This window comes from Scardinius erythrophthalmus, assembly GCF_964197995.2.
Source record: "Scardinius erythrophthalmus genome assembly, chromosome: 1".
Classification (NCBI taxonomy): Eukaryota; Metazoa; Chordata; class Actinopteri; order Cypriniformes; family Leuciscidae; genus Scardinius; species Scardinius erythrophthalmus.
The window spans coordinates 46,768,464-46,780,005 of NC_138221.1; the positions used below are offsets into that span (position 1 = coordinate 46,768,464).

Genomic DNA, 11,542 nt, shown 5'->3' on the forward strand with positions numbered 1-11,542 from the left:
TATATATATATATATATATATATATATATATATATAAAAATATCTAATATATATACATATAGATGAATATACATTTCATAAGTGAATGGAGGAGTATCTTTAATGTTTTTACGACTTTTGTTTTGAAACGCCGTATTTCCGTTACACAGAGAGGAAGTCTCTCTCAAGGCTTGCGACAAAATGTCCACGAAAAGAGTCTTGTCGCTTATTTTGTCCGTGCTGTCAACTGTTACGCTGTTATGGACACAGTTTGGCGAATGCAATAATGGTCGAAGGGTAAGTTAAGTTGAATATGTCCGTTAAACATCTTTCTCGTCATGTGTATTCTGTGCGGATTTGCTGATTTCTTGCATGTGGAGCTTGTTAGCATGTTAGGCTGCTGTCTGATGTGTCTGTATGCGGATTGAATGTAACGTTAGGCTAAATGGTTTTGTTTGACAGTTAGGAGATGCGGTGGACACCGATTTCAGCGGATTCTCTGTGCCACTAGAGCACTCATTTGAAATAGGTGAGTATTAAGGTAAATATTTCATAGTTAGCCTGTCTATTAATGTGTCTCCTCTTTGTAGTGTCGTGACTGCTTGTTTTTGTTTCAGATGATGTTCCCAGATTTCGCCTTCGTGGTGCCCTACAGTTCAGGGGTGGAAGGGAAAACGGTGTGTATCTCGCACAAAACCAGCTCTCTGAGAAAGACAGGAATACACTGAAGGTGAGAGCCTGCTTTATTTTTGGGAAAGCGAGGATATTTGTCATAAAGGATGAAATGTCGTAACCTTGTCTGCTGTCTCTCTGGTCTACATTTGTATGTGTCTGCCTGTGTCCTTCAGGATGTGGCAGCAGTTGATGGTCTGTACAGGATCCGGGTGCCTAGAGCCTCTCTGCAGGTGGACCGGCAGACAGAGAGACAGTCTGAAGGTTACATTACAGGGTTTGTTAGAGCTGTAAGTCAACCTCCTGCAAATATCAACGTTAGATATATTTGAATTTAAATATCAGTATATACATCTTTAAAAGTTTGGGGTCTGTAAGAATTTTATTTAAAGAAGTTAATTTATAATATTCGTTAAACTGGTCAAAGTTATAAATGCTGTTCTTGTGCACTTATTATTCATCAAAGAATCCTGAAAATCATGTATCATGGTTTCTTCAAAAATATCAAGGACAGCTGCTTTCAACATTGATGATATTAATAAATGTTTCTTGAGCAAATCAGCATATTAGAATGATTTCTGAAGGATCATGTGAAAATGAACACTGACAATTCAGCTTTGCCATCCTAGGAATAAATTACATTTTATAATATATAATTAAAAATAGAAAAAAGTTATTTTAAAGTGTACTATTTCACAGCATATATTCTATATTTTTATATATAAACTTTTATTAAAAATTAAATTTTTATAGATATTTTAGCTTTAAATCTTGTCTCTGTCTTTCTTTTTTGCAGTGCTCGTTAGTGGAGTCCCACCTCAGTGACGTCATCACCCTTCACACTGATGTCAGCGGAAATGTCATCGGCATTTCCATAGTGACAATCCCCGGTTCATGTCGTGGAATAGAGGTGGAGGATGAGGTTGACCTGGAAGTTTTTAACACAACAATAAGTGTTGTGGCACCTGTCACTGCACCTGTGTGAGTGCACACGCACACACACACACACACACACACACACACACACACACACACACACACACTCTTATGCTTTTACACTCAGATTGCTATTTCTGTTACCAGTGATTCTCAACATTTTTGACTCCAAAGTACCTTTTTTTTACAAGACAATATTCAAATGCCCTCCTGTCTAACCAGATATGTATCTCTGGTAAATCTGTATTAATATAATTAAATGATCTCAAATATATGATAGCAGTTTAATGTTATACGCTGAAATAATTGTAAGACCTATTGGGCCCCTCTTGGAAGTCTGCAGGCCTCATACTTAGTGGGTTGAGATCCACTGGTCTACACATTTGCTTTACTATTATTTAATAACAAATTGCACTGTGTATGTTATTATCAGCTCCTTTGGAAATTAGTTTGTCTTGTGCCTCTTATTTAGACCCGAAACAGCACCCTACATTGAGAGGATGGAACAGGAAATGGAAAAGAAAGGCAAAAACCCACAAGAGCAGAAATCCTTCTTTGCCAAATATGTGAGTATTTTTATTATATGTGTGAGACTGAAGACTCGTTACTGGTCTGAGTTGTGCCAGTTTTTACTTAACTTTTCTGTGAAATTTGAGTTCACTGAAGTAATTGTGTTTGCATTTTGACTAATTATTATTGTGACAATTTTTCCCAACTATCTAGTTCAGCGTTTCCCAACCGGGGTGCTGCGGCACACTGGGGCGCCGTTTGGTGGGAGCAGGGGTGTCCTGTAAAAACTCCATCAAACTTTAAGTATTAAAAAGTATTATGTGCCATCATTCTCGGATGTCTCTAATAACAACAAATGACGCACACAAATCTATAATAAAAATGCAAATCGTAAGTTTCCGGCGGTCATTTGTGCGGGGTGGGGGGTTGTGCATGATTTCATTCCCAGTGCGTACACATAAAACGGCCTCTTTTTCATGGCTTGTTGCGCGTACGGTCAAATACACACGAAAATATTGTCACAACGTCCGCCTTGCCGCTTAGCCTATTCACATAAACACATCGGTTATGTCCGTGCTGTCAACAGTAACGCATACGATGAATGTTTTTCAGTTTAACACGTTAAAAATATTTAACGCAATTAACGCCACATCCGTTTTTTTCTGTCATCCTTTGGCTGGCGTTACATTATATGATCACGTTCCTCTTCATGCAAAAGCTTTTAAACCATTCAAGCGCGACATGACAAAAGAGAACGTGGAAAAAGTTCACTCTCAAAAGAGAGTGTGTGTCTGTGAATTACACACACAACGCACACAACTAGATTTAGAATAGAATAGACTCTTTCGCGCTTGAACCAATAATAACACAGTTATGCCAAAATTTCCGTTTTGTTGAGTATCCTCATAAGAGCAGTCTTTAATTAGTTAAATAAAGTCTTAAATGAATGTAAAGAGTTGTGAGAAAAAGGGCACAGGTAAATATAACATTTATTATGGGCTTATGTGAAGATTGCTTTAACTTCACTTAAATTAAAATTTGTCTTTTTTTTTTGGAGCCTAATAAATGTTAAAGTTGATAGCTTTCAATTATACTGGAATGTTGAATGGCGATAATTAATGTTTAAAATGTAGAAAATAAATAAATAATTGAAGACATTTGGTATCAGTGATACCGGCCTTCATTCATTAAAAAGATGCCATTAAACAATTATTTAAAATATACTGTCTTTATGTTGTTTCTACATTAATTTGGAGATTACCTGTGAAATTATTACATTATAAAATATATTAAAAACAAGCTATCTTGTGCAATTACAACAACATTATCCCAATATAAAAACACAAATGCACTGAGTGAGCAAACATTTAGGTGAGATTTGCAATGGCAATTGAGTAATGTGATATGAATAAAAGCCTTAATTAAATATGTCATCATATAAAGTGATCTCTTCAGAAGAAATTACTGATTCCTCGACTTTCAATAGATGGACAAAATGTGATGATATTAAAAATATCTATATGACAGTAGACGGTTCTGCCCTGTGATATTGAAAATCGATACATTTCAAGGTATCGTATCAAAGTAGTTTCATAACAACACTAGTGTAGGGTGCCACACATTTTTGAAAAATGAAGGGTGCCGTGGCTGAAAAAAGGTTGGGAAACACTGATCCAGGTGGTAAAAAAGTGGACCCTTATGCACTATCATCACATTAATATTTTCTCATCTTTTATTTCACCTCCTTTTGTGTAATAACTCCTTTCCAAATGGCCTCTATTCCTGCTAATAGTTTTATTTTTTTTGTTCTACTGTGTCTCTTTAGAGTTAGTTTGTGTATCAGTGGACTGCAATGCCCAAGATGAGCGTCACTGTATTTTTTTGCTGTATTTTGAGCTAACAGTCATTTCATGACTGAAGTTGCTGGTCTGTTCTGTCCTTTCCTAAATACAGCTACCAGTATTAATGTCCCTCTTTGTAACCGACCTCTAAACTCTCCTGCAGCGTGTGTCGTGGTTGGCTGTTCTGCATTCACTATGCTGTGACTGTGCTGTGTCTGTGTTGACTTTGTGCCGGTCTGTGCTGTGTTCCAGTGGTATTTGATTCTGGGAGGTGCAGTGTTCCTCATGGCCACCAGTTCAGCACAGACCCCACCAGGGGGCGCCAGAGAGCAGAGCTGATTTCCATTCATTTCAAGTACTGAAACTCATTTAAGCCTATTTGGTTACTCTGTCACTCCCGCTGCATTTCTCATTGTGTGTGTATATGGGTCTGAACAAGCACCTACATTCACACAAACTCAAATCCTCTGATCCTTCCTTTGTTTTCAGCTTGGCGTTCAGTTGATTGATGTGCTTTTTTCGTGTACGTTTCTTGCTGGGTCATGACCAAATCAGTGGTGTTTTGATCAAATAGGGTCTTTTGGCCAGTAATATTAGCAGGTGATGATAGTCTCAAGCTCAGAGATGTTCATGACCCACCCTGCTTGCTTCACTCTTTCCTTTCAGTCTCATTTCTCCCTCATAGTGGAAAGTCATTTGTAAGAAGCAGTAAGTGGTGGAGGTTGGACAAAAAGAGAGCAAGGAAGGATGAAACTGAAAATGATTTGCTTAACTTGCCAATTAATCCAAAAGCCTGTGCCCTGCACCTAGTCATTGACTGCGGAGAGGAACCGTCATGTTGCATTTCAAACCGCTAACAGATATGTTGAAAACCTACTTGTGTGTTTTTCTTTTCTCTTTCATCACCAGTGGATGTATATTGTCCCTCTGGTTCTTTTCCTGATGATGTCTGGAGCTCAGGATCAGTCTGGAGGCGGAGCCGGAGGAGGGGCGGGCAACGGAGGAGGACGATGATCCCCGTGGCAGCAACAACTCCTGTGTTGTACATAATATTTTAAAGCAGATTTTGAGTTCACTGACACACATCATGACACGTACACATTTACAAACGAAGGATTGTTCTGGAGAAATAATAATTGAAAAGCTTAACTTATAACTGCATTCTTGGATTATGTTTTTACTACTGATTTAATAAAATAATTTGATGACCATTCAAAGTTGTCAGCATGGATGTTTACAAGAAGTACTGCCATTCATATTTATAATACAAGCACTTCGAAAACTAAAGCCGTGTCACACTGGACTTTCAGCACGCTAAATTTCTACGGACACTGCAACAGACGCAAAATAACTTCCCATTCGGTTTTTTTTTGTTTGTTTGTTTTTAAAGACAGTACATCAAAACTGTCAAAATATGCAATCTACTCCACTTTACTGCAATCTGTAGATTTAAAGTTTGCATCTTTTTACTGCAGCTAAAAAAAATCACGTTATGGCATATCATTCTTCTGTTAGTCACACGTCTTCACGTGAAAGGAATTCGCTGGGCAGAGTTTCCCGAACTTGAACTTTGAACACAGCGACATGCAAAAATTATTGGTTTGAGCTTGAGTTTCCTGTCTCCCTCATTCACATGCGTATGAATGGAATTCAGTGGAATGAAGAGTAGTTCACACGCATAGGTTTAGTTACCTATGATCACGCGCGTGAACTCGACAATCGATTACTATGGACTTAGACCGAAAACAGGATGTAAATACAGGTATGTGCGCTGGCTGAAATAACATCATTTTTATTAATATCTTTCACATCTACTGCAGTCAGATTCACCCGTGATCACTCTTAAGGAATCACTCACATTAGCTGTGCACTTGTAATGACACATCAAGGATGTTAAGAGGCTAAAAGCTGGTTTAAAACTTCCCCCATTGAAGTCAACAGGGTGCAAATTTTAAAAAGGATAACACGTGTAGGCAACACCGATTTTTGTCGTTGTTCTCTGTATTGACAGCACTCCAAATGTACAAAAAAAATGAGCTCAATGTTAAAATTGACCGGAGTTCTCCTTTAAGCAGCACAACTATTTTCAACATTGATAATAAATGTTTCTTGGGCACCAAATCATCATATCAAAATAATTTCTGAAGGATCATGTGACACCGAAGACTAATAATGATGCTGAAAATTCAGCTTTACCATCACAGGAATAAATTACACTTTAAAATATATTAAAAATATTTCACATTATTCCTGCTTGTGCTGTATGTGTATTCAAATAAATGTAGCAGTGGTAAACATAAGAAACTTCTCTCAAAAGCATGAAAAAATCCTACCAAACGTTTACTTTTTTAATGTAGGTGACATGAAAGGGACTTTTTTCCCCAGTTATATTCAGAAAAAGGCAGCTCTTGGCAACAGTTGCTTGAGATTAATCATCAAAGCTTGACTTTCAACAGACATGGCTCTTCTCTGAGATTTTATCCATCCTCTCATTGCTATTTCATAAGACGTTGCCAATCATGCGGCTAGTGGTTTGTTTGCTGTAAACAGAAGTGAACTTGGGGATAGAATGTTCTTGATCGACTCCCGCAGACCATATGCTCATGTCCCCTTTCTGTGGCTATCTTTGTCAGCTGTCAGTCATTCTCAGCTTGTGGGCCTGTTTGTCTTGGGTCCGTTCATGTATAACTTTGGCAGTGTGTGGTAAATCTGGATCTTACGAGGCTCAGCACCGACAACACTCTATCGTGTCCCCCTAAACCCTTGACCACACCACCCACCCATGTTCTCTGAAAGATTTTGTAGTCCCATGGAGCAGGACAAGTCATTGACCTTAATCAGTCACTGTCAGTCTCTTTGTGTCCAGGCCAAAGTCAAAGTCATGGTTAAACTCTGAAGCGAGCGAAACACAGCTTGAATGAATTTTAAAGTCACTTGCAAGTAAAGGGATCTGCTGGTATGCCAAGGTCTGACATCTTTGTGCTTGCTGGCCTCTGTAAACAGCCCTGGTGGGCTAAAATGTGCCAGGTCAAACGACCAAGCAGGAGACCTTCATTTGTTATCCCGGCTTTAACTGTTAAACCAATGAGAAGTAAAACATTGTACATTTGACTTTACAAATCTCAAGCGTTTAGCCCTTTCTAAATGTTTGGTATTAGGTAACTTGTAAATTTCTCTACAAATAGATCATTCAGTGAAGAACTATCATCACAGCCCTGATGAATGTGTGGATACCAAGAAGCACATGCTTGAAACTGAGACAGAACAGTGGTGTGTGTGGCGTCATAAGGGCATTTCTCTCTGGCTCACTCTTTCGCTCTCCGCCTGCCACTGTATTTGTCTGAACACACAGAGAAAGACACAAAAAAGCCCAAAAAGAGAATAACAAACACAATTTGACATGCTAGTTTTAGTCAGTTAGTATTGCATTTAGGTCACAAAATATTTGCAAGTTATTCAGACTGAAATGTTGTTGTTGTTTATTCAGGGAATAAACATTTTGTTCATTTTTTCCCCAGGAGAAATGTATCGTGGTATGCGACTTGCTCAACTTTTGCTAGTCTGATTCTGAACTCAATCCCACTTCAGATATGTCCACAAGAAGAACTGGCATATGAGAATAGAGCACATAAACATGGCAGGAAAAGGAAACAGAAACCTCTGTTTAGAAGAGGCCTCTTCTAAACAGTGGACAGTCATAAATCTCACATCCTGTCACTGTCTGATCAGCTGTCGCCATGACTACCCATTACTCAGAGCGCCAGGGATGCCACTGGGATTTTAAGTATTCTGAGAGCTTGTGTTTACTGCAAAGGTTTAGTGAGGTCTCACGGTTTTGATTTTGCTATTGACACATTAACATGATATATATATAAAGGTAACATTTAATCTGTGTATTTTATATTATATTATTTTAAATTATATTATATTAATCACAAATGGAATATTAAATGATATAAAATATTATAGTAATATATTCATAACTATTGAATAATATGTAATCATATATTTTGTATATATATTTTTTTATATTGTATATAACAATACGCACACCTATATAATATGATATATTATATCATAGTTAATATTGCATTTGTGCTATTATTTTTATTAGTTCTGTTATTATTTTTGTTAATTTATCTGTTCTGCTTAAACCACAAGTGTGTGTGTGTGTGTGTGTGTGTGTGTGTATATATATATATATATATTTGTCATGCCTATTCAGTTGTGTTTGTTTGTTTCGTTTCATAGACTTTTACTTTGTTTTCATTCATCACGTGTTCCTTTGTTTGAATTTCCCGCCACTCATCAGTTTCCATGGACACTATTCTTCACAGCTGTTTGTCATTTAGTTCATCACCATCTGTATTTAAGTTCCTCTCCTTCAGCCTGTGTTTGTTGGTTAATATTTATATTTGCATTTGTTTAAAATTTTGTTTTTCATTATGAATTTGTTTAAAAACTCTGTATTTGACCAGAGTTTACATTATTAAGGACCTTTTGTATTGGAACCTGTGGAATTGTCTCCATCTTGTGACAGATCGACCAACCCAAAAGATGGATTATGCAGCTAAGTTTTCTGTGATTGGCCAGGAGGGCGTTTAGTATTACTCGGACTTCTATTTTAGCCTAATTTAGCGATTGTGAATTATTTTTATGTTGGTAAGCAATTTTTGTAATCAGTGTTTTCATAAAAGCCTTTTTTATATATTTTTTTTTATTTAAAAAAAATAGTTCCTATTATTTAACATTTCATGGGCTGATGCGATTTCTCCTCTCTGTGACTATTTGTCCTGTTTTTGAGAAGTCTCCACTATCATTGAAGTGCAGGCAGATGCTGCTGCTTTTTCGATTTTCGCTCATTTCTTCACTTTCTCCCAACGCGCTTGCATTTAAATCCGGCTCCCCTGCCTCTCTCTGTCGCTCTATGTACCGGGCCTATACTACTACACTCGCTATCTTCGGAGCGTGTGTCCCCCTTCCTTCTTTCACATAATGGTATGATCCTAGTCTATCCTCCAATGTGATTGGCCACATGGTGTGCCCATCCAAAAAAAGTTGCGCCCCTGCCTGCGTCTGAAGATTCGGCTCTCCCCGAATGGGAGTTGGCTCTTCTTGTTCGCTACAAAGAATTGGCTCTTAGTGCCGACTCGTTTGCGAATGACACATCACATGACACCCCTTCGACGACAAGACCCTGAAGTTTTTGTTCTGGATCTGGGCTAACTACCTCTATACCATAGACCTCCCAGAAACCTCTGGAATAAACTGGAGGGATGTCATCATCTGGTTTCTGGAGAGTGTCTACCCCCTGTCCAGAACACATCTGGATCCAGAGCCTGTTTCACCACCTGTGGTCATGGAGGAATCGTGAGCCCCCCTTAGACAGAGCTACCACCCGCTGCGACGCGTCAGCCAGAGCCCGATGATAAGTGGACAACGCTGACCCTTGCAAGAAAGAGGACCCTCCATCTGCTCAGCCAGTCCTCCAGCCCCGGCTCTGCTGGAAGTTTGCAGCCCTTCGCCTTCTGTAAGGCAAAGCTGTGACGTCAAGCCTCAGGTCGAGCAAACTCCATCAGCGCCTGAGCGAGTCGATTCTATGGGTCCACCCTCGGCCTTTCGACTCCACTGGGTTCCCTCGTCCCATCAGCTCCCCCTTGGTCAGTCGTCACTCCACCTCTGCCACGGACTTGTGGATCTTCCACTTCGCTCCGTTCCTCCACCCCTATGGCTACAGCGGGCTCCTGCTTCCCTTCGGGTATGCCTCAGTCCTCCATCACACCGGCATCGCCTCAGTCCTCGGGTAATCTGGCTCCACCTCAGATGCTCGTTGGCTATGCCTCCTGTGTCAGTGATGTCGCTCTGCTCCATCGGCTCTCCTTCTGCGCCCTGTGATCCATCGGCTTCGCCTCCGGTCTTCCCCCAGTTGACGTCAGTCTCTACTCCACCTTGGCTCCTCCCTCCCTCGACTCCGCCGTGGGGTGTTGTGTCTCTAGGCTCTGGGTCTGTGCCATCGGATGTCCACCATCGCTGCCGGGGTCTCATCGCCGTCCTTCCATCACCATCCCTTCACCTCCTCCTCGTCCGCCTCCACTCCACGCCACGAGGTTGAGCCTTCCAGGATGGGACGTTCTGTCATGCTTATTCAGTTATGTTTGTTCTTGTTCCTTTTAGTTTGTTTTCATTCATCACGTGTTCCTTTGTTTGAATTTCCCGCCACTAATCAGTTTCCATGGACACTATTCTTCACAGCTGTTTGTCATTTAGTTCATGTGTATTTAAGTTCCTCTCCTTCACTTTGTTGGTCTGTTTGCGTTTAACGCACACCCTTTGTATTTTACCACAGTTTACTATAATAATAATAATAATAAAAGACTTTTTGTATTGGAAACTGGAATCTTTATCTTGTGACAATATCTTTTGATAATAGTTACTTCTGATTTATGCAGAACAGACAAACATTGTGCTGGTTAAGGTTAACCTACAAACATTGTCATTCCACCGATGCTATTTCGGCGGGAGGTATGGTTAGGGTGTCTCTTAAAGTGTCTTATACATTCACATACTCACACAATGTACTTTGTTTTAGCTAAACATAGCTTACAGTTGCCACCTATTAAAATTCCACCGACTAACTTGCAGGTCTTCAAAGTGGAAGGGAAGCCGTTTTTCATTCCCATGTTAAAGAGAACCGAAGTGCTAAGAGTGAAAAGAATGAGAGAGGAGGAATACACCTGTCTCATTTATCAGGAATGAAGATGGGCTAGATACTTACATAAGCGACAGTCTGCTTTCAAGCATTAAAGTCGAAGATGAAGAAATGTCTCATTACGAAGCGATAATGTGCTGTAATACGGTTCAGTGGATCCACCTTAGATTAGTAGATATTTGTTGTTTTTTACGATCCTTTTGTTCCATTAAGGATATTATCATTTTTGGAGGCCTTATATGAGGTTTGACAAGTTCTGCAGCCAAGTGTCAGCAATATCAGAAAATCATTTATTATAAACCGCATTGCTTCGAGGTGGTTTAGAGGTAAGATTAGTCTAAATCTTCGGCTTATTATGACACCCTCCAGGTCCATTTGCAAGTCCAAAATCTCAGTATTGCTAAAGTTGCTGTGGATACATAACATTTCCCACAACATTTCGGGTTGCGTGTGAAGATGTCCTTCAGGCGTGACAGTAATGTGAGTGCAATGTCAGGCGCCCTGCTGAACGCTGCGGTACGAAAACTTTTTCTATTCTTCTTTTTGTATATAAAAAAAAAAAAGTAAACACTTTTTGCACAAAACACTTTCAGTGAAATAAACTAAAATTAAACTTTTGCACTTTTTTTTTTTCTCTCTCATCAGATCTGCTTCATAATCACAACTGTGTGTATGTGTGCGGTACTATATCCTTATATTGGCTCATTTCATGGTGGTACACATGAACTACACATGGCTTAAGTGACAGGATCAACCTCGTGTTCACCACCTCGGCCACCTACAGACCCCCTCCCCATAGGCAGTGTCTTTTCCTCCCCCCTTTTTTCAGAGTGAATAAGAAGGGAACCCAGAGACTGAGAGACTCGGAGTCAAAAGACGCTCATCCACCCCTGCA

The 11,542-nt window shown here is 39.5% G+C and overlaps 1 protein-coding gene across 2 annotated transcripts; it reads left to right on the plus strand.

Annotated features, from left to right (window-relative positions):
- The first annotated feature begins 95 nt into the window (after nucleotides 1–95).
- emc10 (ER membrane protein complex subunit 10) lies at nucleotides 96–5,152 on the plus strand. Of its 2 annotated transcripts, XM_081384001.1 has the most exons (8): nucleotides 96–276; nucleotides 442–508; nucleotides 597–709; nucleotides 828–941; nucleotides 1,448–1,632; nucleotides 2,060–2,153; nucleotides 4,191–4,293; nucleotides 4,848–5,152. In XM_081384001.1, exons 1-7 carry the CDS (start codon nucleotides 181–183, stop codon nucleotides 4,275–4,277), a joined length of 756 nt encoding a protein of 251 aa, XP_081240127.1. In that variant the 5' UTR covers nucleotides 96–180; the 3' UTR covers nucleotides 4,278–4,293; nucleotides 4,848–5,152. The 2 variants fall into 2 exon arrangements, with proteins under 2 accessions (XP_081240127.1, XP_081240126.1); XM_081384000.1 differs by lacking the exon at nucleotides 4,191–4,293 and having other exon boundaries at nucleotides 111–276; nucleotides 4,848–5,151.
- The last annotated feature ends 6,390 nt before the right edge of the window (nucleotides 5,153–11,542 follow it).